The sequence below is a fragment of the Thamnophis elegans genome, chromosome 1 (assembly GCF_009769535.1).
Source record: "Thamnophis elegans isolate rThaEle1 chromosome 1, rThaEle1.pri, whole genome shotgun sequence".
NCBI lineage: Eukaryota > Metazoa > Chordata > Lepidosauria > Squamata > Colubridae > Thamnophis > Thamnophis elegans.
The window spans coordinates 23,616,357-23,641,947 of NC_045541.1; the positions used below are offsets into that span (position 1 = coordinate 23,616,357).

Sequence of the window (25,591 nt, forward strand, 5' to 3'; positions counted from 1 at the left end):
GTTCTACCTCTTGAGACAAGATGCAATATTAGAAATATAGTCATATATTTCCCTTCGTTCCAACAGTTTAAGGCTGCATAGCTAATTAAAATCCACTGAACCATGTTGACTCCAAGGGTTTCCCAAGTTGAAGGAGGAATCTGTCAGAATATATAAAAACCTCCTCTCTCCAGACTATGACATTTTCCTACACAATATTCCAAATGTCCAGACTAAAATGAAAGTGTTTTCCAGTACGTGTATGGCTTTTATGATGCCTACAGGCATCTACAAATGGGATCTCCTGCCATGAAGCATGTGGCCCTAAGCTGGAGCTATTTGCACACAGCAGGATCTCCTGGCAGTAGAACCGGTGCTTGCTGTGTTATAAAGGCCCCCCTCTAAAATCATGTTTAGTTAACACCTATGCCCTGCTGAAGGGGCACCACACATTTTCAATGGGAACCATGCCAAACAAACAGATGGAAATGAATCTAGCCATGCCAGAGAACAAGAATGTTCATCAAATGTGAACATTAGGGACAAGTTCCTTTCCAGGAAAGTAAAAATTGCAGGAAGACATGAAGCTTTAAAATAAATTGTGGGTTAAATGATTGTGTTAGATCTTTTAATGAAAAAGTGAATTATTTCTATATTGGAGGGGGCAGAATGTTATCATTCACATTATGAATCTTAGGATGGAAATATTTGGCTGGAGCCTGAAGGTATGCCACTGCAAAAGATTGTGCTTTCATGATTTTCAAAGTGATATTAAAAATACTTCTCCAAAGTATCTCCAACCTATCTGATTTTCAGACACATCAATGTCAGAAGTTTTTAATTATTAATTTATGCCACCTTTCCCATCAAAAAAGAAATCACTCAAGAGTGCAACATAAAAAGCATAAAGAGTAATTATTTAGCACATCTAAGATAAACTAAAAGGAACAACAAAACAAAAAAATGTCAGACTGGTCACCAGACAATAAACAATGTGCAGAAAGAAACATTTTATTGTCATTGAAGAGGAATATAAATCATCTTTCTCAGCCTGATGTCCTACAGACATTTTAGATTATAACTTATACTATGTCCAACAGCTTGGCCAATATCTCTGCTAGCTAAGAGTGATGGGAACTGTGGTTCAACACAAAAGAATACATTATAGAAGGCTATCCTAATTGCTTAAGGCAGAGTTTAACACCACACACAAAGAAAATACTGGTATCTGGTCCTTGTTTAGTGACAATTGAGGCCAGCAGCTCCATCACTAAGCAAAATGATTGCTAAGAGGAAATCATGTAACTGCAACTATGCTTTTCTTTCCCTATCTTTTGGAGTGCTCACCCCGCAGCACTAGGATATCCAGCCTGAAACCTTTGGCTTTTGTTTGCCTTCTAACTATTCCACCAACCTAAGGAATGCTCACCTTGGTGCTGGAATAATTAAAATGAGAATTGTTACAGTATTTGTATCTACAATCATTGGAAATAAAAGAAATTAGAAGAGAGTAACTAGACACCCAATGGGGAATATACATTGAAAGTAATGTACTGGCGCCAGCATTTCAGAACACACTATGCAAACAATCCAGCATTTTTCCCATTGTGCCTGCTTACTCTTTTGTAATCCCTTCCTCTCTCATTTTTCCATGGGGGTGGAGGGGAGGGTAGGGGGGTAATAGAAGCACTTTTTGTAGGCAATCTTTTCTGTCCGATGCAATTCCACCTCCCCAGCAGAGCAGAAAGATTGGAAAGGAATTACAAGATGCAGACTTACACACAATGGTAACACACCATGCTGTTTGCATAGCATGTTTGCGACTCTGGTGCCATTACATTACTTTCAATATTTATTCCCCAATGTGTACCTGCTTACTTTCCTGTAATCCTTTCCTTTCCAATCTCTCTGCTCTGCAAGGAAGGGAACAACAGGTCAGACACAGGATACTCAATCCCATACTGACTGTAAAGTGATTAGGGACTGAGGGACACTGCAAATATCTTAAATTTGGTCATTTTTCATATTTTCCCAGCACTGTCATTGCTCATTGATTCCCAAACGAGGCTGGTAATTTCCAAAAGGTGACCTGTTCTTTTTTTTTTTTCAGTCTCAGAGATGTATATTTACAATTTGGCCACCGAACTTTTTTTTTTAAATAAATTTTTACTCTATTTACATAGTGATTATTTTTATTTTCACCAACACCCATTGTTGTCATATGTCAACCATTGAATCTTTGGGTGGACATGCCAACAGAGTCCGCCATTACTGCTTTTTGTTGCTTGTGTTTCCTCTGAAGTCTTTTCAATTGTGTCATTTTGGGGATTGTATCCCAGTATTGCTTTTCCTACTCTTTTAGTGACTATGAAGAATACTCCATTTCTTCTGAGGGATGTATACCTGATGGTCATCGGAATTAAATTCACCCATTCCTGCCCCTTTTAGTTCACTGATTCCTAAGATGTCGATGTTCAGTCTTGTCATCTCTTTAATTTTCATTTTCTTCCAAAAATTGGAGATATAAAGAGAAAGATGGGCGTGATAAAGGACCAAAATGGCAGGGACCTAACAGAGGCAGAAGAGATGGCAAAATTAAACAGAAGAACTATAAAAGAACAAACTTACCCTATTTTTCAGACTATACAACCCACTGGCGTATAAGACGCACCATGATTTTGTAGTAGTAAATTTTTTAAAAAGTTTTTGCACTCTGCAGGCCTCCCAAACTCTCTGCACACCTAGTTTTTTGCAAAAAGAAAAAGGAGGGAAGGGGCATGCAGAGCTTTGGGAGGCTACAGTTCTCCTGGGGGCTATGGGGGCAAAAATGAGCAAAAAATGGACCATTTTTTGCAAAAACAAAGGGCATGCAAAGCTTTGGGAGGCTTGTAGAGTACTCCTGGGAACTCCCAGGAATGCCTGTTTTTTGCTCATTTTTGCCCTCCCCATCCTCCAGGAGCACTTTTCATGCCTCCCAAACCCTCTGCGGGTCTATTGTTGCAAAGGGGGCGGGGTTTCGGTAGGCCAAAAATGTTGTATTCAGTATATAAGACACACCCAGATTTTCACCCTTTTGGGAGGGAAAAAAGTGTGTCTTATACTACAAAAAATACAATAATGTCTCTGATAGCCATGATGGGATGGCTACTGACCTCGAGCCAGAGATCCTAGAACTGTGATGACCAACCTATGGCACATGTGCCACAGGTGGCACGCAAAGCCATATTTGCTGGTATGCCAGCAGTCAGCTCCTATTTTCGGTCTTCTGACGGCCGTTTTCACCCTCCCCGGACTTCAGGAAAGTCTCTGAAGGCTGGGGAGGGTGAAAAACAGGCCCAACGAGCCAACTGTAGGTTTGTTCCCAAACATTCAGTTAGCTTGTTGGGGCTGTTTTTCGCTCTCCCCAGGCTTCAGGAAAGCCTCCAGAGGGGAGAGGGTGAAAAGGCCCCAACGAGCCAACCGGATTTGGCAACTATCCATTACCGCCTTCCGGAGGGCCTCCGGGGAAGGCCGTTCTTACCCTCCCCAGGCTTCAGAAAAGCCTCCGCTTTTCTGTGCGTGCATGAGCAGGTGGGTGGAGAGGATTGAATTGGCGTGGGCACTAACGCACACAATTTTGGCATGCCATAAGAAAAAGGTTAGCCATCACTGTCCTTGAATGTGAAGTCAAATGGGCCTTAGAAAATCTGAGCAATAATAAAGCTAATGGTGACAGTATCCAGCTGAGCTATTCAAAATCTTAAAGACGATGTAGTAAAAGTGCTACATCCAGTTTACCAGCAAACATGGAAAATTGAACAGTGGCCACAGGATTGGAAATGATCAGTTTACATTCCAATTCCAAAAAAATGCCAAAGACGCCAAGCTTGTCAATGAGAAAGGTTGGCAATTCAAATCCCTAGCACCGCGTAAGAGAGAGAGCTCCCGTTACTTGTCCCAGCTTCTGCCAACCTAGCAGTTTGAAAGCACGTAAAAATGTAAGTAGAAAAATAGGAACCACCTTTGGTGGGAAGATAAGTGTTCCATCCGCCTTCGATGTTTAGTCATGCCAGCCACATGACCACGGAGACGTCTTCGGAGTTGAGCACTGCTCCCTAGAATCAGAACGACTAGCAGATATGTGCGAGGGGAACCTTTACCTCCCCGAAACAGTCAAAACCCTTGGGTTGGTGCCTAATCTGCCTTAGCCTTGAGATCCGACCCAAGACACCACTAGCTTCCTAACACAGAGTATTGCCCCTTTTCCCTGTGAGCATTAATTGTGCTTTTAACAACAGCCTGTGTGAGGAGCAAATATCCAGGAAATGCAGGCCAGCATTAGGGAAGAAAGTTTCACCTGCCAAATTATCAGTCCATAAAACTCTGGGACTTGCTTCATTTTTGCCTTTCCTAACAGAATTCCAAGAAAAGGGGGAAAGTAGTGGCACCTGAACCTTCTGCCTCCAATAGCACACAGGCTCTCCTTAGCAGCTGAATTAAACCAAAGGTCAAGTATGCCCACTGAAAGCTTTAAAAGTCGGTTTAATTGAAATCCGACCAGGGAAAACTGGTTCTTGTAGCGTCTCCCCCCGCCCCCGCAGACCTTGGGCTAGTCCCACGGACTTGCTTCTCCCTCTGCATGCTCTTCCCTCACGATCAAAATGGACGGCGTCTTTATTTTACAGCCATTCCCCGCTTCTCTTTCCAACCGCCACAGCAGCGCCCGAGCCGCCCTTCCGCCCCAAACGCCCAATCGTATCGGCGGCGGCGCGCGTGCCGCAAAGTGACCTTCCCCAGCTGGTGCGCGCGCTCCTCCTCCTCCTCCTCCCCCGTTTCTACGCTTCCCTCCGCAAGTGTTTCTCCTCCCTCTCCCCCAAACCTCTCCGTCCTCCGGCTACTGCGCCTGCGCAAAGAGCGTGCGGTCCTTTCGACCTCTACAGCCGTACTTCGCTTAGGCGGAAAGCCGCCGGCGCCGCTGCTGCTGCTACCATCCCGTGAGTGATCCGGGCCGGGGTGTCCGCGGATCCGTCTCCATCGGGGGCGCCATAGTTCCCAGCCCGCCGTGGAAGCGCTCTCTACCGGCTCCTAAAGTTCTCTTTTCTTCTCCTTCCCCCTAGCGAGCGACCAGGTCCCCCGGATCCTTTAGGAGCTGCAGAGCTCCCGCTCTCCCCCAGCAGCGCAACCTTAGCAGCAGCCATCATGTTCGCCTGCATCAAGCTCGCCGCCGGCTCCCCCGCATTGGTGAGTTGCAAGCAGGGCGAGGCTTTAAAAAAAAGCCTTTGCAGCCTGCGTGGCTCTCCTTGGGTCGCCGTTACCCTTCGGATTTGACCTCCCGGAAACGGGGAAAGGGGTTTTGCGGGCGAGGATCGGAGGGGGAGACAGGGAGAGGCAAGGCGGGCTAGAGGCCCAGCCGTCCCTTTTGCCCCTTTTAACCTCCCCGCCGCCGTGCATGCATTCTTGCGAGGGGGGGGGGGACGGATCCAAGGCCGTGCGGGGATATAAATCCCGGCTTGCGAGATCCCCGAACTGATTTTGGAAAAAGGCCGACGTGGAAATCCGCGTGACCTTAAGAGGCCCAAGGACACCAAGCAGGCCGAGGCGGCCGGGCCCGCTTGCTTCCCATTCATTCATTCATTAAGGCCTTCCCTGAAATTGACAGGCCGCTTGACGGAAGTGGACTTGGGGTTTGGAAGGGGCTGTTGTGGGAAATTGGGGAGGGGGAGAAAACCTGCCTGGGGAGAGAAAATGGGGGAGGGGTTTGCCCTGCAACGATGGGGCTGTGTAAAATAATCGGAATTTCTCTGCTTGGATCCCAGTGTGACAGAGCTCTGGAGAGAGGAGAACCAGGGCTGTCTTTTATGCAAATAGTTTTAGGGCTGGGTAATGCTAAGAACGTTTGAAGGTCATCACGTGTAGTAATCTTGTAGTAGTCTTTTCCTAAGGGTGGTTTCTTCCATTTGGGTGTCTTTTCGATGGATTGGCAAACCGTTTCTTTTATTCTCAGCCACTGGTGGGTGACAATGCAAGTCATAGATTATTTGTAATCCAATACACCTCAAGGGCACCATATGGGGAAGGCTGTTGGGATTGAATTTTAGATAGTAGGAGGCAGTCAGTGTGGTACAAAAATACTGGATTTCTTTTATGCTTGTTTTTTAAACCTGATCAACTGAAAGCCTTAAAACACACAACTGCTTTGACATTTTAGAAGGGGAGTTAGAAGCCAAGATGAACGAAATCTTTCAAGGAAGGTACAGAGGATTCTGGCAGAGCGAGCAAACATTTTAGTGGGGTTCATTTATGTACTAATCTAGGCAGACGTGACCCGAGAGGAGAGAATGGGATAAAGACAAGCACCTGAACAAGTAAGGAAAGGAAGGCCCAAAGGTCATTGCAAGGGTTTAGAGACAGCAGTTGTGTTCTACTTGCTCTGTAAGACCCTGTAAATTTTGTTTCAGGAATCATCTGGAATAACCAAAGTATTCTGGGATTTAGTCTGCTTGAAATTCTGGTACAGCTTTTGACACATATTTTGACAGACAGCCCAAATAGTTTTTCATTGAGTTCTGACTAAAACACTTCTATATTTTCCCAGGAGTGATGTATTTGTTTAAAAGAGATAAGTTATGCCAAAAGGCATTTCAACAGGCAATTAGACGTCTCACATGCTTGACAGAAGTCAATTGTTGATGCATCTTCACAGTCAAACAGTAGTTTAGATTGTAGACTTTGGTTGAAAGTTGAGTGGAGTACAACAGGTTTAGTATGTGGATGGGAGACCAACAGGAAATCATAGGGGTGGGGTGTCACCTAGAAACAAGTTAAATGTTCCTTAAGTGGGAAGTGTAAATTATTTTTCTATTGCTGATAAAATTATACGAACATTCCCATATAATTTGTGGATGGATGGATGTTTATATATATCACAAACTAATATAAAGAAGAAGAAGAAAAATAAATGCAAGAAGAGGAATTGAAGAAAAGTTGTAAAGAAAGTTGTAAAAATGGCTTCTGCTATTCATACAAGTCATAAGTACAAATATATTTTAACCTCTCTATAAAATTATATCATATTAGATAAGCAAATCTGTCTAGCCATCAAAGCCACAAATCACAAGTTCATTTTTTTCATTCTTACACAAATGAAGTAGCTTCCAATTGCCAATAAATTTAGAAAATGTATTTTATCAATGAAATCCATTTCAGCAAAATCTGCCAACTTCCAGCAACCATTCCTCCATAGTGGATAATGTTGACACTCTCCAACTCTATGTATGTAATATAATCTCACCACAGTAATTGTATATTTAAATAACCTTCCATGGGTTTTTTTACTAACTTCATACAATAATCCTAAAAAGAAAAACTCTGGCTTCAGCTGAATTAAAATCCTCCTCAAAGTATGTATATGTATAGCTTTTTTGTAGGTCCACCAAGTATGAAGAAAAATGTCCTGAAATGTTCACATTTTCAAAATACATTTGAAATTACTTTATACATTGTATAAATTTTCTCTGGTGTCATATACCAATGATACATTATTTTATAAAAATTTCTCTGAGAACATAACATAATTTAAATTTGAACCCCTTTTCACGATATATTTTCCCATTCATCTATCTGCATATTATAAACAGGACATTTCCATGTAATCGATAATTGTACTTTATGCACAGAGTGGCAATATTTTCATATATATATATGAAATGAAGCTGATGAGAGCTAAATAGCTTGAAATAGATCTATACTAGTCCCCCTTTATTTATTTATCAGCACAAATAAAAAAACACAAATATAACAAAGGCAACAGTAAAAATGTTGGGTTTCTGTCGTGATTGACTCTTGTGACAAATATATATATATATATATATATATATATATATATATATATATATATATATATATATATATATATATATATATATATATATATATATATAAAAATAAAAATAAATAAAACATCTTTTGGCAACCAACTTTTGCCAAAAAAAAAACTTTTTCAGTAATTAAAAAGTATTAGAATCAGTTAAAGGTTAAATATGTTAAAGATTTGGTGCTAGAATGAGTCTTTCCTTATAGATTAGGTGACTATTCTGAAGTCCCAAATGGAATTAATTCCAAAAGCTCTGAAGTTTTTTGAGTCTAAGATCACTTAATTTGTTATGATGCTTGATTATGTTAATCTCTGATCTTTAGATGCGTACTGGATCAAGGATCCTATACAGACCAATTTCTGCATCGATGTTGTCTAGGCCGGACGTCAGGACTGGAGAGGTACCTTAAACAATTCTGTAGCTTCCTAAGTTATCTGGTGAGCCCATGTGTTCTTGTGCTAGTAATCATAATTCACAGTAAAAGTACCAAGCTGTAAATTTGACCTTGCTTTACAGGCCACCTTCTCTGCCCACCTCCCAGTTCCTTCCCTTAAATAGTACATTTTACTCGTTTCGAGCCAGTTAGTTTCATAAATGAACATGGAATAGAATATAAACTAAGGAGCAGCACTAACCAATTTATGTTTTATGTTAAGGTTGGTACTGTATTTCTCTCATAATAACCTCACTGGTCTCTATGCCACTACTACTCAAGCCAGATTCTTCAAACTTTGTGCATGCTTTCTGGTTGCTCAGCATTGTACCTGCTTCTAAAACCACATCAGAAAGCAGAATCTGGTTTATTTGTTTCCAATAGCAAAAGGGAAAATGGAAGACAAATGCTGAAATACAGCGTTCTTTTACTAGTTATCCATTCTATCACCACCGTCCAGGCCTTCCGCACAGCCTTGAAGAACTGGCTAGCCCGTCAGGCCTGGGGACAGAGATAGTTGCCCCTCCCGAATGATGAATGCATGTTGCCTATTGTTTTTATTACATGTGTCTATGTTATTGTTTGCATTTCCCCCTCCCTGATTTTATGTGAGCCGCCCTGAGTCCCCTCAGGGAAAAGGGCGGCCTACAAATGTCAATAAAATCACATAAAAAAATAAATAAATTCTAGCTGTCTTGCTATTAATATACTAATATGGGCAGAAATAATTAATCGTCATCAGAGGTTTGATGGTGACTATTTTTAATATTACTGATTTTACTTTAGGTAGGGCTTTTGGGCTAAATCCAGAAAGAGTAAAAACACTTCCTAAATTTGATTAACTCAAAAAATGTTGCTTCCTTCCTTCTAGAATGCTTTTTTAAAATTATATATCTATATCTATATCTATAATATAAATATCGGGCAACTACACTGAAATTAATCCTTGGAGTTTTCTCTTTGTTTTTTGTAGGGCACTACTACTTTCCTTACAGGTTCTCAGAATGCTGGCAATCAACTAGCACTAAGGGAGTTCCAAACTAGTGCTCTCAACAGGGACATTGACACCGCTGCCAAATTTATTGGTGCAGGTGCGGCCACAGTAGGAGTGGCTGGTTCTGGTGCTGGTATTGGAACTGTCTTTGGGAGTCTAATCATTGGTTATGCCAGGTAACCTACCCTTTATCTGATATTCAAGAAACTCTGGGCTAAATGACGGGCAGCAATGGGGAATGATTAATGTGTGTAGAAGTGTCCCATACATACTCTTCCCCTTTGTAGTTGCACTGTTGCTTCACAAATGTAGGAGGAGCTAAGCTTGCACCCCAACATCTTAATACAAACTTTGTCAATTAGGTGAAATCATGATGTGCTGTGGAAGCTACTGTTCTACATTAATCTGTATGCAGAAATGGAAGATAACAGGTAGTCCTCAACTTAGAACAGTTCACTTAGTGACTGTTCAAAGTTAACAATAGTACTAAAAGACGTGGTTTAAGGATGTTTTTTACAGTTACGACCTTTGCAGCATCCCCATGATCATATGATCAAAATTCAGATGATTGGCAGCTGGTTCATACTTACGACAGTTGCTATTTCCCAAGGTCATGTGATCACCTTTTGTGACCTGACAAAGTCAACGGAGAAGCCAGATTCACTTAACGAATGGAATACTAACTTATCAACTACAGTGATTCACTTAACAACTCTGGCAAGAAAGGTCGTAAAATGGGGCAAAACTGACTTAAATGTTTCACTTAACAACAGAAATTTTGGAGTCAATTATGGTTGTAAGTCAAAGACTACCTGTAATGCAATATCTTTAAGGCATTCATATATATCACACTTTTTAAGAGGTCTGCGTGACATAATAGCTTGGCCTTGTTTGAATTCTAACAGAATAAGCTGGAAAGAAAACACCTATGCAAGGGGTAGCAGCTCTGGTTCCTTGCATTTTCTAATTATTTTTTTTAAACTCTAGTTTTAGGATATGTGTGGAAGATGAAATTTTCCTTTTTATTATCTGTTTGCGCCAGGCAAAGTGGGGGGAGTAGCAAATGATTATTGACGGTCTCAAAGTCTTGCATAAAATAATAGTTCACATTATATATCAATTAATATATATTTCTATATCTGTGGTTTTACTTTGATTTTTAAAAAGGAAAGCATGAAAATGACAAGCAAAATCATAACACGCTCCCATAGCAACTAGGACACTAAAGCCTCTTTAAATTAACATTTTTACTAGCCTTGTGAAGAAGGCTATTAGCCTTATTTCCTTTTTCAGAGAGTTGCAAAGGGTATAAACACTTATTAAGATAACCTTTGGTCAGTTTATAAACACCTCTGAAGTAAAAGTACTGAAAGGAAAATCTATCCCAAGGACAAGGAAAGTTTGTAAAGATGAACATGATACCTCGGCTAAGACTCAAATAAATGTTTAAATCGTAATGTATTTGATTGAAAAAAAGTGACCTCTAAAATTCAGAAAAAGCTTTATACTTTCATACAGATACATTAGGATACATTGATGATCTGTAGGAAAAATAAGTATTCATAGCAAAGTAATGAAGGTACAATCAGGCGGGCTGCTTCCGGTTCAGGCAGAAGGCACATGCGCTCACATTTTCGCTTCTGCACTAGGTGAACTGGTTGTTAAATTATGTGAAGCCCACCTCTGGCTACAATGGAAGATAAAATACGACCTATGTCAGGATTTTGAAATAATGAGATATACAGATGGTCCTTATTAACTGACCATAATTGGGACTAGCATCTCCAACACTAAGCAACTCCATCATAAAATGAAGTGTCATATGACCATGCTGGACGTATGACATCAGTTCCAGCTGCTATTGTTAAGCAGATCACTATAGATGATTAACCATGATGTTACTTGCGACTTCCTGCTGGCTTCCCCTTTGATTTTTCATGTCCGAAACCAACTGTGAAGATCAAATAGTGATCATGTGACTGCAGGAACTGCAATCATTGTAAATATACTAAGTATCCAAATCATGATCATCACTATAGGAATACTGTGATGACCACAAGGACCAGTCACAAGTCATCTTTTTTAGCACCATGGTAATTTTGGTCACTGAACAAGTGGTCAGAAAGAGAGTAATATTCAATAGCTGGAGAAATAGAGGACCCCATCTTCTTTCCAGCTAAAAATAAGGTTTTCACCATACAATTTATGGGCCTCAAGGATATTAAAACAGGCTGCTTGAGAAAAAGTAGCTGTATCAGGCCCAAAAACCAAGTCGCATGGTAAATATTCCAAATTGAATTCATTATTGTTTCACACATATAGACAAATCTTACCCGACTGAGAACTCTATCTGCATCTACAATATACTCTGAACTATTAGTGAGGGGTTATCTTCATCCTCTTTCTCTCATGCAAAATGTTTGGACTGAAATTCCTCTTATTCTTCTGGAATATATGCCTTCTTTCCTACTATATTACCTCACATCCAGTTACAGAATCAATGTCATAGTCCTTTCAAGCAAGTCAAGGGTGCTTTTGAAGTCATCTGTTGATAGCCAACCTTTAAAACATACATGAAAAGTATAATACCAAACAATGGATCTTCATGACTAGGATAGTCAAACAAGTCTATTCTTAGTATCTTAATTCCATAATCTCAACTAATGTGCCAATATACAGAGATGTTGGAAGGTATCAGGTTGCCTATCCCTACTTAGCTGAAGAATGTGAAATTGGTGCCATTTCGAGACTGATTCTTGCACTTAAGAATAGGAAGAAATCTTTCTTAAAATGGCTGATTTCACTAAACTAGGATTTGAATTACAGCTTTTGAGGAACTGATTTGATTTCTTAATCAGACATATAAGCATTAAAGAAATTCCCAAGTTTTCCAGCTTCCTGAACTATGCAATGCAATGGCTCACCACATCCAGTTCAGCTAAGATCACAAATTGGTGTGTCTTGAAATATGGGTGGCTGTAATTGCATGTAGAAGGGCAGCCATACCTTACAGCAAGCTAATCCCACCATCTGTTTGTAAGATGGGAATGGGTTTAATGGTAATCAGCTGTACTAAAAAGTGTGAACCACCCTTCAACAGTGGACAGCAATCAAAAGTTACACTTAAGGCTGCCAATGACGCTAATTTCCAGATGTATGATTTCAGAAGGCTCTTGAAGGCTGGAAAAAAAGTTTTGATGTTGTAGGTAATAGTTACAATATACTGAGGCTATATTGTTATTCAGATTGGTGTGGGTTAGCAAATGGCATATGTCACCCCCTCCTTAAATGAACTGCATCTTTCCTTTATTAGCTTTAAGGTGTCATTAGCATGGGCTATGTGATCACCCCAACAACCATCCTCTCATTGGTCTGCCATTACCTACGAGGTCTCTAAAGGGGCATATGTTTTAAAAGGATGAGTACTCTATAAAATTAAAATTGCTTTCTACTATTTCTCCAAATGTGACTTTTATCTTGTATTTCTGTTTAGGAATCCTTCTCTGAAACAGCAGCTATTCTCCTATGCTATTCTGGGATTTGCCCTGTCCGAAGCCATGGGTCTCTTCTGTCTCATGGTTGCATTCTTAATTCTGTTTGCCATGTGAAGAGATTTGTTTCCAGTGTTGGCACTAATGAACTACAATGTGATTCTGTGAACGTGAGCTTGGAAAATGTTTATCATGGAAATGTATGCTACTTCCAAAGCAGCTTAATTAAAGATGGTAACAAGTTTAAACTTACCATGGTTTGTCCTTTAATTACCTGACTTTTTCAAAGTCTTATTGAGAGACCAGAGGTTGACATTCATCTTTTGGGAGCTCATGCCTGGAAAATTGGTATTGAAGCTCAGTGGAATAATATTGTGAATGTGATCTGTTCAGATTGCGCATATGACTTTGCTTTATCTTACATGGGTATAAATTATATCCACAATTGGAAATAATGCCCTTTGGCAAATGGCTGTCAGCTGTGTGGGTAGCACCAGTAGAGTCATCATCATTGAGGGAGGATTAATTAAATCTGTGTGACACTTTAAAAAAATACAAAAATGGACCACTGGGAATTAGTATTCATATGGAAATTGCTTTTCAGATTATAAATGAGTCTACCTGAAATATTTAATAAAGGGTGTAACCTAACACATGTCTTTTATACAACATTTGGTAGATTTATCTTATTGTGGCTCTTGAATAATGAAATAGAAAATGAGGGAGGTATTTAAAGGAGAACGTACTGAAGTAAAAAATATCAGTTCATACATTACTTATAAACCAGACATACTTGCAACACAAATATTTCATATTCAAAATAAAGTATCAATATAATTCCAAGAATGGAGAATTGCCAAGCAAATCCAATTGCAGATGTGTTAAAAGAAGACAAGTGAAAGAAATTTTTAATGGGAAAGTCGGGAGGATCATGCATGCAAATTACATTTGTGCATGCTCAAAAAGCTTGAAGTTGGATTAGTCAGTGCAGATATAGACATGAAGGACAACTACTTTTTAGCAAATGGAAACCATTTTAATTTTTTCCAATCTTGTCATCCAAAGCCCTTTTCCTGGCAGAATATTGATTCGCTTTCAGTTCAACAACTGCTCCTTCCATCAGGTAGGAGCAATGAGCAGTTTTGAATGCTATTGCTTATGGTTTAAAAGGCACGTTTTATGACTGCCAGGTGAGTTTTAGAATGACGTCTTGTGGTTTCAGCTGCTCTTTTTTGATCTTATTTCCTTTACTGTTCCAATTACCATTGTTAATTACTTGCATTCTGGAACTGTTGGATTTCTAACATCCATAATTCCTATCAGAAAGAGGAGTATACAACTGACTTAAAACAGTTCATATAATGACTCTTCAAAGTTACATCACTGAAAAAAAATAACTTATGACCATTTTTCACACCTGTGACCATTGTAGCATGCTCCTAGCCACCTGATCAAAATTTGAATGTTCAGCAAGTGGCTCACAATGGTCGCCTTTTGCGACCTGACATGCAAAGTCAATGGGTAAGCCAGATTCACTTAGCAACCACGTTGCCAAACAACTGCAATGATTTACTTAACTGGCAAGAAATATCAAAAAGGGGCAAAATTTACTGTCCCGCTTAGCAACAAAAATTTTGGGCTCAATTGTAATAAATCGAGGATTGCCTGTACATATTTATTCAGAAGTTACAATGGTATTGCTCTCCACTTTAGGTAAATATGCAGAAATTACAGGCTTAACATACCCTTTTCTGTGTAATAATTGATTTAACAGTTGAACCTCTGTGCAGAAATGCATTTTATATTAAATACATAGTTGTGTTTGTGTGTATGTATGTATATGTATGATCGTGACCAGAGGTTCTACTCTCTCTCTCCATACATATATGCATACATGTATATATGTGTGTATATACGCACAGAGTGACCATGTTTTCTTGGGAAAAAGCCTAAACGTGAAAGGGGGGGGGGATCTAAAAAGTTCATAAGGATAATATTGTTTAATTGTTTATAACTTTGCTTTACAAAAAAAAAATCAGGAGGAAAACCAAGAAAAACTTTACAAAACCAATATTACTGCCCTGTGGAAGAAAGGACACCTGGCTGCAGTGAATGTAGTGATTTTTTACAGTCCCACCCGCCCCCCCTCCAGCGCTTTGGAAACACCCAGGCTCCCCTCGAAAGGACATCTTCCTCTTCTGCGCGCAGGCGCGAAAAGGAGGAGCGCTGGAAGGAAGGAAGGACGGGGCTGCTTCCGGCCACCCAGGCACCGGCGAAATGGCCCTGGCCCCGCCTTCGCGGAACCCCACAACCACGCGGCCGCCTCTCCCTCCTGCAGTTGCGCGCGCCTCCTTCCTCTTCCGTTCCGTTTGTGCTGCACGCCCCCCCCCCTCCGGTCTCCGCGCGGCACGTGACCCGGTTTCCTCCTGACCTATCCACCCTCCCCGGAGAGAAGGGGAGGGGGGAGGGAGAAGGGAAGGAAGGCAACGCGAAAGAGGGAGAGAGAGAAACCGATATGTCACGGAGTTCCCGCGAGATGTGACGAGAACCGGGTGGGAGGGGGGGAGAAAAACCCGGGCTTTAATGTGCGGCTCGGCCGGCGGTCGTGAGGGGTGAGTTGGCTGTGTGTGTATGTGTGTATGCGCGCGCGGCGGTCTGGTTTTGTTTTAATGGAGGCGGAGAGGAAGGCCGTGCCTCGCCTTGACGTTGTAGGTTAAGGATAACGGCTCGGGGTGTGGCTGTAGCTGTAGCCGGGGGTAGGCTGAGGGAGAAAACAGCCGGGCCCTGGTGGCTGAGGACAGGAGAAGTGAGCCAGGGGGAAGTATAACATGGCGCCGACGCTCCGTGGTTTTTTTTCCCCTCCTCCTTCGACCAGTCCCTTGCTCCCGGCTGCCGGTTTTGGCCGCCCACGACACCAGCCTGGCTTCTGTCGTTCCCGGTTGGCCTTGGCCCGGACTCCTCCGTCTCCTCCCGTTTTTCTTGGAATCCTGGAGGAGGAAAGAAGGGCTCCTTCTCTTCTTATAATATTGGGAGTGCAGAGATAGAGAGATAGGCTGACAGACAGACAGACAAACGAAAGATTGATAGACAGACACATAGATACATAGTAGAAAGATTGATAGATGATACATAGATATAGACAGACAGACAGACACAGATTCATAGTAGAACGATGGATAGGATAGGTAGATAGATAGATAGATGATAGATAGATAGATAGATAGATAGATAGATAGATGATAGATAATATAAATATAGATTGATAATACATGTATGTAACCAGATCCTGTAGCCTTCAGATCTTTCCTCCCCGTGGTCCCTGATGGAGAAGGCCAAAAAGCGTTGGCTTTTGATGGTCAAGTGTCGCTTTTGAAGAGCAATGGGCACATATCTTCTCCACCCTGTTTCCTGCAAGGAAAGAGATCCAAGCAGCTGGAATTTAATGAAATCGAGAACAAAATAAAGCTCTCTACCTAGAAGGCTTTTCCTTTTTTTTTCACTTGTTAAAGGAGGTGTGAGAGTTAAGTGGTAGCAGAGGCCGCTGGTGTTTTATTGTGTCACTATTATTCCTTATTGTAGGGCAGATAGTTTATATCCAATCAACATTTTCTCATTTGACTCCAATTGTGGCAGGAACATAACTTTTTCCTTTTGACATGGCCTTCACTTGATCTCCACCCTATGACAGCAGCAAGTGTTAGGTGTCCTTGGCCATTTCAGTTCTTAAACACTTTTCTCTCTTCTCTTGCTGACATAATTGTGGTTAATAGGATGTGGCACTTTTCACTGACCATTTGGTTACCATTACGATTAGGCAGTGACCATTTTGATTTGGGGATGTAGAAAATATTGGACCTTCAACAAAGGTTATCTGCCCAAATCTTTGTTTTGTAAAATGCATTTTCATATCTTACACCCAGGCTTTTTAGCATTCACTTTTAGCAGTTTAAAAAAACCCACAAGTGTTAATCCTGTGTTCTAAACATAAGTTTAGGATACTTTTGAGAGACCAGTAATCCTATGATGCACAGAGGATTGGTTTTAACAGGGAAAGTGAACACTGTTTTGCCAAGTATAGGTTGTTGGCTCAGTCGCTGTTGGGTGTATTACATGTTCTGTTGGGTCAGCTGCTGGGTTTTAAGCAGCCACCCCACCCTAATTATTTTATTTTGGAAAATTCACAGATAATATTGGTTCTGATTATTAGGAAGGTACAACTGGTGCAGAATGCAGCAGTTTGCTCGGTAATGATTGAGACTTACCACAATCGTTTCATCAGACAGCCTAACGAGTAATTTAAGATTCTAAAGTCTGTTTGTACTAACTCCACCTTGATTGCCTTTGGAAACCAGAGTAGCCACCAATCTGATTTCCGTGGGGAAGTGCTTACCATTTATTATTAGAACAATTGACAGGTAGCTAAATCTATCATGCTAAGCATCTTAATCATGATGGAGTCAAGTGTTCTACAAATCCAATAAATCTGTCTAGATGTCTTCCTCTCCACAGTAAGAAGAATTTTTTTCCTGCTTGGAGTTGATGCTGTGTCGGAGAAGAAACAAATCCGGAGGAGTTTACCAATCTCATTTTTAAACTTGATCTGTAATAACTAAGTTTGCATAGGACCATTCTAAGACCTTGTTACAGTATGAGATTAAGGATCAGCAATCAGGGCAGCACAATTTATGTAACGCTTTTCTGCTGGCTGAAATACTAATGGATAGCATTTTTAATTTGGCCATCTAAAAGAAGCCTAAATTTTACTTGAGTGGTGTTTGAGCTGGAATGAAATGTCCTGTTTAAAGTTATTCTTAATAGAGGACCTACAGTGGAAGGTGAAGAATCTGACTGCTTAATTATTTATTTATAAAGAATATGTGTATATATGCTTATGAAATTTATCTCATCAGTCATGTCAACTTTTAAGCTTGTAATTTAGTCTGAACTGAACCAACATGTTTGTGCATAGACTCTTACTGTATAGAGATAGTTCTCAATTTATGACCACAATTGTGATCAGAATTTCTGTTGCCGAGCAAGGTGGTTAAATGAATCACACCTGATTTTACAACCCTTTTGTCACAGTTATTAGGCAAATTACTGCTGTTTTTTAGGGGATTGCATTATTAAGATAATCCAGTTTTCCCCATTATCTTTAGCATGTCAGAAGCTGGTTGGGAAGATTACAAATTGATAATCGCATGACCCTGGGATGCTGCAACTGTTGTAAAGATTCTGAATTTTGATCACTTGACCATGAGGATGCTGTAATAGACGTAAGCATGAAAACTACCTGTATTCCATTACCCTATTACCATGATTTTGTTCATTCCCCATTTTAGAATGATTACAGATAGTCAGTCCATGGGTGATAGCAGGTAGGTCTGGGATTGGCATCACTAAGTAATGTCATAAAATGCAATGTCCATATAGTTCAGCAACAGCAATCCAGACAGTCACGATTGCCATTGTAACTCCAAGTCATGTGGGTCATTAAGCAGAAAGCAGCGGAAATCCCATGTAAGGAGAGCAGAGGTATGTGATAGGTACAGGCCACAGATATGTTGGGGAGGGAGATGCTGTGGTGTAAAGCAAGTATAGGGAAGCTGAGAAAAGGAGGGAATGGGTCACGAACCGAGCCAGGGGAGGGGGTGCAGTGTGCAAAAGGGGGGAGATTGGCCAGAGCCACTTTTGACCTTTGCCATCTTCCCCATTGATTTTGCTTGCTGGTAGGGAAAGTTGCAAATGGCAATCTCATGATCACAGGATGCTGCAACTGTCATAAATGTGAGTGGTTGCCAAGCACCTAAATCACAATCACATGACCATTAGAGCAGGGTGAGAGCTGCAACTTTGAGGATTGTTGCAACTTCAAATGGTTGCTGAGTGAGTGGTCAGTAAGGCTGACTACATGTGTGTAATTTATTAAGTTACTATTGTGATATTTTTCTCTCAAGATGTATTGCGATTCCTGAAACTTTTTTTATTTAAAAAAATGAGCTAATTTTTCATCTATTTCAAATAATTTCTAAAGCCCACCTTGAATAGTTAAGATTGCCAAGTCCAGAAGAAAGATTTTGATGTGTTCTTTTGAAATGATGTACAGGTAGTCCTCACTCCTTAAGCAACCATTTGAAGTTGCAACAAACGGTGCTGAAAATAGCTTTACAATTGGTTGTTGCACTTACAACCTTTGCAGTGTTCCATAGTCACTTGATCTCCATTTTTATACTTCACAGCCAGCTTCCAACAAGCAGAGTGAATGAATTAAACTGCAGTAAAATTCCTAAATCTTGGTTATATGATGTCTCACTTAATGACCATGTTGCTTAATGATAGAGTCTCAATTGTGGTTAAGTGAGAACTACCTGTAGTTTAAAATACTTATTTTAAAAAAGAATTAGGTTATTTTGTACACATAATTTTGAAATACGGAAATACATTCCTCTAGTTCAGCTCAGTTTTCAGTTTTTCTATTAAAAAGAATTTTGAATGTGTCCCTATCGATCCCATGGATATATATGACTATAGGAATTTGGATTAAAATTTTGGAAATAGACTATTAAATAGTCTATTAAATGTCATAAAATTAACATTTCCCCTCTGTACGTGTTTACCAACGCCTTGTTTAGATAATTCCATAATTATTGAACGTCCGTGTGTTGTAAATCTGCTTATTCATGAACCATATATTTGGCAGAATATCTAGTTTTGCAGGTTGCAGTTGTTGCCCAAAAAACAATGAAAATGTATGTGTTTTAAGGAAGAATTCTAAAGTCCTGAAACAAGCACATATTAATGCATCTACTTCTGTCTTCAAAGAATAAATAAAATATTTCTCATCATCTCATAAATACTTGTTTCCAGGCTATGTATATAATAATATATTCTCCAAGTCATGTGTCATGTGACAATAAAAGTTTCTATTCGCATTCATTTCTCAAATGGACCAATTAGGGCACTGGATGCAATTAATTTCCCCCAGGGGTCACATGAGAAACTGGAACTGTTGCAGAAGGCTGAACCAATAGGCTGAACTTAATTCCGCTCAACATTTATTTTACCACTTTATAAAAAGCAGTAAATTCCATGGTTTTGATTAGTTGCTACTGGTAAGAATACATATTACATCTTATTTACATTTAATTTTTAATTTCCAATTGACTTTACATGGGCTGGATAGGGACAGCCAAAGGGCTGGATGTGGCTTGGGCACCGTAAAATGCCCAGGTTTAAATTAGGATGTGATAGCAACAATTCAAAATTATGAGGGTGTTGAATGAATGGACTTATGATCTTAGTCAAAATTATAAACGTGCAAAGCTCCTGCAGTCACATGGTGAAAATTCGGACACTTGGCATTCAGCTCTTTATGAATGACTTTAGGCTGCTGTAATTGCCCCCACACACGAACCTATATCTACCTCAGTCTCAGCCGCTCTTTGGCCTGCCAGTGTGCACAATGTTGCCATGGCTGTGGAGGCCCAAGCCTATTCTCCACCCCTCCATGCCCAGGAGGCCTCTGCCAGTTGCAGAGCCCAGAAGCACACCCATATTTCTCCACTTATCTTTGCCTTTTTTGCAGCTGCTGACAAGCGTACTCAGCCAATGCAAGGTGTGGCCTTATAGATGCTGCCTTGGGATGTTCTACAAACAGGAGCCATTCTCACGATGATTTGGAAGGCTCCTTTTCCAAATTGTCCAATTTGGAGAAGGAGCCTTTCAACAATTGCAAGAATAGTGCTACCTGTCATGATTGTTTAGAAGCCTAGAAAGCTAATGAACGTGATCTTTCAGTTGTTTGTTGCATTTATTGCATCAGTGACTGACAATACTTCATTGTATACTATTGGATAAAAAGAAGACTCTCGAGATGTCTTTTAAATTATTATATGCCTAGCATTGAGATATATTTGTTTCAATAAAAAGAGCAAGATATATGTTTTCATTAGCAAACATAGCTTTAAAAAAACCCTACATAATCTATTGCTGAGGAAGCAGTGGTTCATAAAAAATACTTTTTAAGCTTTTGTGTCTGAATCCAAATATGTATGATTTGATGGAACAAGTAGCAGCATGGGATTCTTTTCCCTCGCGCACTTCAATTATTCTACCTATGGTGGAAGCAGAAAACAACTAAATTTATGTGAAAGTAGTGATCTTCATCTCTGATGCTGACTTGTCTTCAGGCCAGAAGTTTTCTCATCTACCCTGATGGATGGTTGCAGAGAAAAAGGAAATTGTGACTTAATGGGTTCTTGATTTTTTGGCAGCTTAATGATAGCACTGATTGCATGAAAGTAGTAATTGTCTGGATGAAAGCTCAAAGCTCTTCAACCATTTCTAGATGGGATTAGACTTTTTCTTCATAAATCGGAGGGAGTTGAGGTGTGCTCAGAAGGCATGAAACCAATTATAGTTGATTCATAAACTCTGGCACTTTTCAATATTGTTATTTAGCTATGTTGTGGTCAGTGTTCCAATAATGAAATTAGATTGCCCCATACTTTTATTTTTAAGGGCTTCATATAACAGTAGCATGTTGAGAAGGATAAATCCATACACTGATTATTCCCATACCATCTTGGTATATAAGGGTGCAGATTTTTCTTCCTTTGTATACTGTCCATCTGGGCAATATTGTTTGGTGGAGCAGAGTGCAACTTTGATGGAAATTGTGGGTAATCCTCAACTTACAACTGGTCCCTAGGGCTATTTACATTCTGGATTCCAGGTTCCAACAGCTAATCCCCCACCCCATCCCTACTATGGTTATATGGTTGCATTTTGAATGCTCAGCCTGCAGAAACGTCTAGTTTCTGGCAAAAAAAATCGATATTTGTTTAATGGCTACCACAAAAGTCATAAAACCAGGTACAGTCATACTTTGAACCACTTACTTCCCAGGGCAATTCACAGCTGTACTTCTGGTCTGAATTACAGTTGTAGGTCAAGGACTACCTGTATTATTCTCTGACATTGTTCACATTGTATGTGTGTGCAGCAACTTAAATACAAGTGCTACCTACACGGAAGGCCACTTTGAATTACCAGTATCAGGACTTCCGCATGCTTTAGGTGGAATTGCCATCAAAAACTCCAATGCAGTTCAGTTTGGCTAGTTAGCTTAATTGGAATCATAATATCAGTTATAAGAACTTAGTCTTGTTCATCAAGAGCTTTGGTTTGGTTTCAAATCATGACATGGTTTAATTTTGGAAATAAAAACAACAGCTAAAGATATAAATGTGATGTTGAACTATATTCCTAAAATATGGAAGTTAACATTTCATGACAAGAATTGACTCCACCAAGTGAGAGTAAAAAGAATAATCTTTCATAAATGGAAATAAACTTACCCACCTGAAATTAAAGAGAGATTCACTTCACTGAATCTGAACACTTTTCATTGGAATCCATTAGAATCTAAAATTGGTTGGAACATTTTAAAATTTAAACTTATTTAAAAAGTGTCCCATTTGTATTCATTAAGATATGAATTTAGTCTGCTGATTGTCAGGCTTAATTATAATAAACCTGTTTTAGTAGAGTAAAAATTATTCAAGACCCATCTGATCTAATTAAAGATTCCACTGACACATTTTCTGATAATATTTTATACATTCCTCATTTCCTTTGTTAAGTTTAAGAAGCTCTGATTTAATGGTATCTAATCCACTCTTGAGTTTATGTTCCCATTAAGCTTTATAACCTTCCATAGCAATTAGGTTCCACTACTATTAGACACCACTTAGTAATGTCTTTGTTTATGTATTTATCTTTCTTTCATCACAAGTGATTCTGAGCACCTTACACACCTGAGCATAGTAATGGAAGTAAAAATATGAATAACAGAATATTAGCACAATCATATACAGCATCAAAGAACAAATGTAAACACTCTGCAGGAAACTCCTCAAGGGACAAACTCCTCAGGTTCCAGAAGGTTGTTGTCAAGGCCAGTGCTGGATCATTTTTTGAAAGGCCAAGAGATTCAAGCCAAATCTGACCTCCAGGTTCTAGAGAAGGGAGGATTATACTTCCTAGCAGTAAAGTTCCAAAAGGAACCAACTGTTCAACATTGTAATGAACTAGAACTAGAAAAAACCACTTTAAGTAGGATGTTACAAAGATGCTCAGGTTCTGGATCATATAGAAATTTAAAGATGACAACCAGCACCTTGAATTGCCTCAGAAACAAACAGATATCCCACGAACTGGCTAAATAACAATGTTACATGTGCAGATAGACCCATAAGCTCAACCTGCTGATAGACGCAGGCTGCTGCATCGTGGACCATCCAAAGTTTCTCAGTAACTTTCCAAGTTAGCCCCATGCCTACATCCCACAAATAGGTTATCAAGATTATTTATCAAGATTTGAGCAAGATTTTCTTATTCAGGAAATTCTGCAATTGTGAACGCTCTTCTACGTACAGGTAGCATCTGTTCGCATCTGACTCCCAGATTATAAACTAACTCTAAATGGGAAAAAGCAACTCATACGAAACCAGAAAAAGAATATAGCATCTCTGGAATAAGAGGTCTTTCGCACCCAGTAAATTGTTCACCTTACCCCTTGGGCATACAGGTAGTCCTCGATTTACAACCATAATTGAGCCTAAAATTTCCGTTGCTAAGCAAGACATTTGTTAAGTGAATTTTGCCCCATTTTACAATCTTTCTTGCCACAGTTGTTAAGTGACTCACTGCAGTTGATAAGTTAGTAAAATGGTTGTTAAGTAAATCTGGCTTCCCTGTTGACTTTACTTATCAGAAGGTTGCAAAACCTGACCCTGGGACACTGTAACCATCATAAATATGAGTCAGTTGCCAAGCATCTGAATTTGATCATCTGACCTTGGGGATGCTGCAATGGTGGTATGTGTGAAAAATGGTCAAAAGTCACTTTTTTCAGTGTCGTAACTTTAAACAGCCACTGAACAAATGTTATAAGTCAAGGACTACCTGTATAGGTGTGGAAGCTACCAAAGGGAGACATATTGACACATTTATGTCCTGAGTTAAAGCCTAGTTTCTGTACTTCATAAAAATGTTTTCAAGCTTGACTGATAATTCCGTGTTTAAATCTCATATAATGAATAATGCCCCAGATTATTTGGGATTTTTTTAAATTATGTTATTTTAGAAATAGGCTTGAAATAATTAAGTGTATTGAATTATTGTTTTGTATTTGAGGCTTTGTTATGTAAATCAATGCAAGATGGATTTTTGGCACAATCTAAATCTAATTATGTTTGCTATTCCAATGTAGGTAACACAAGAACCTGTAGAATATGAGTGATGACAAACCCTTTCTATGTACTGCCCCTGGATGTGGACAGGTAATATATGTATTTTAGATTTGTTCATCTAAGTCAACAGACAAACATCTGTTACGTCAGAAGTGGTCTATCTCCTTTTAAACAAGAAGCAATTGTCCCAGTCTAATAATGCACTTCTTGCTGCATGTTCAGTTTCTGGTTCTTGGATTGGAATGAGCAGCAAGTTTAGCTTCCCTTCACTTTCAAACAGTGGTGGGATTCAGCCAGTTCGCACCTATTCAGGAGAACCGGTTGGTAACTTTCTAAGAAGTTCGGAGAACCGGTTGTTGGAAGAAATCTTTTGTTTTTTCCCACTTTACAGGGCTAATCCTGTAAGGAAGGCAGGAAGGAAACATTCTGGTGTTGTTTCTAGCCTAATCTTTATTGCCCTGTTTACAGAAACTGCCTCTCCAGTTAACCCTTATTACCATTGTTACAACTAAGGCGAAGTGCCCATCGACCTGAGTGACATTGACTTGGCCACGCTCACATGATCACATGGCCACCAAGCCACGCCTACCCAGCTGGTCATTAGGGCAGAGAACTGGTTGGTAAATTATTTGAAACCCACCACTGCTTTCAAGATACATTAGGAGTCTTAGTACTGCTATATTGAACAGCAATATAAAGTCTGCAGTGGATCTGCATGAAGCCTCAATCCAAGTGCATTTTTTGTTTGTTTATTTACTGCAATTGTTCCTGATCAGTGGGTCGTTTAGGAGTGGAATGTAAGATAGATTAGAAAAACATTAAAATTATTTCTGTTAACAGAATTATTTCATTTTTCAAATTGCTTTCTTTTTTGAATTGCTTCATAATCAGAAAACAGTGTTATTAAATTGTTTACCTTAATTTTGAAAGATATTCTAGCCATGCTGAATAATACAAAGGAGAGGAAAAAACAAATTACCTTGCAGTTTCTTTTAATATAAAGAATATTTTAATGTTTGCCCATATGGAGTGATGTTTTCAATTATATGAAGTCATGGTTTCACCGTTCTTGTATTCTTTTTGAGTATGTATGAATACTTTTACAATATGCTTGAGGAACTCATTTTGCAGTACATGTGTGTTCTGAAAAGGAGTAGTTTTCTTGAAGAATTATTTTGAAAATAATCATAAATAATAAATAGGCCTAAGCGAGTTGATGGCTTGGAATAGGTCACTCAGTACAAAGAAAGCAAACTTCCTGTAAATGGGCTACCTGTTTGATTAATTGTGTTCATCTAATTGAGGAAAGACTTGTATTTCCACTAGAGTTCAAGGGTATGGTTTTGGTAATATTTCTGGACCCAGCATTATCATTTGAAAGCCTGAGTGACTTCAGGAACTTAAGATACTTTTTATCATCCTGGGCTGATAATAACAACAACTATGACCTTGCCAGGAGAAAAAATAGCCTAGCAACATCATTCATGCTGATTTCACTCCAGGTAGGATTATGGATTATATATGTCCCCTTGAAAATAGTCCAGAAAGTTTGATTTAAAAATAGAGCAGCTAGGCTGTTACCTGAG

The 25,591-nt window shown here is 39.6% G+C and overlaps 2 protein-coding genes and 1 long non-coding RNA gene across 4 annotated transcripts in view; 2 read left to right on the top strand and 1 right to left on the bottom strand.

Moving 5' to 3' along the window:
* Positions 1–1,306: 1,306 nt before the first annotated feature.
* LOC116509453 lies at positions 1,307–4,021 on the bottom strand. The gene is made up of 2 exons (XR_004255510.1): positions 3,980–4,021; positions 1,307–2,547 (listed from the first exon to the last, which is right to left on the bottom strand). It is a non-coding gene; the product is annotated as an uncharacterized LOC116509453 (long non-coding RNA).
* A 784-nt stretch (positions 4,022–4,805) lies between these two features.
* Positions 4,806–13,002, top strand: ATP5MC3 (ATP synthase membrane subunit c locus 3). Its single transcript, XM_032218614.1, has 5 exons — positions 4,806–4,952; positions 5,076–5,199; positions 8,155–8,232; positions 9,239–9,435; positions 12,753–13,002. Exons 2-5 carry the CDS (start codon positions 5,158–5,160, stop codon positions 12,865–12,867), a joined length of 432 nt encoding a protein of 143 aa, XP_032074505.1. The 5' UTR covers positions 4,806–4,952; positions 5,076–5,157; the 3' UTR covers positions 12,868–13,002.
* A 2,028-nt stretch (positions 13,003–15,030) lies between these two features.
* The window catches only part of ATF2 (activating transcription factor 2), a 47,755-nt gene continuing 37,194 nt past the window's right edge, over positions 15,031–25,591 (top strand). The window contains exons 1-2 of one of the 2 annotated variants that reach the window (XM_032215324.1): positions 15,031–15,362; positions 24,026–24,095. In XM_032215324.1, coding sequence (XP_032071215.1) covers positions 24,071–24,095 — 25 coding nt within the window. In that variant the 5' untranslated portion in view covers positions 15,031–15,362; positions 24,026–24,070. Of the gene's footprint in view, positions 15,363–17,986; positions 18,027–24,025; positions 24,096–25,591 lie in introns of those variants that run through there. The other variant, XM_032215315.1, reaches the window with a different exon arrangement.

Excerpts from the sequence above, each read along its gene's own strand:
- ATP5MC3 (XM_032218614.1), top strand. The coding sequence starts at position 5,158 with ATGTTCGCCTGCATCAAGCTCGCCGCCGGCTCCCCCGCATTG. Across the intron at positions 5,200-8,154 it reads CCGCCGGCTCCCCCGCATTG|ATGCGTACTGGATCAAGGAT; the intron begins GTGAGTTGCAAG and ends TCTGATCTTTAG. Across the intron at positions 9,436-12,752 it reads CTAATCATTGGTTATGCCAG|GAATCCTTCTCTGAAACAGC; the intron begins GTAACCTACCCT and ends ATTTCTGTTTAG.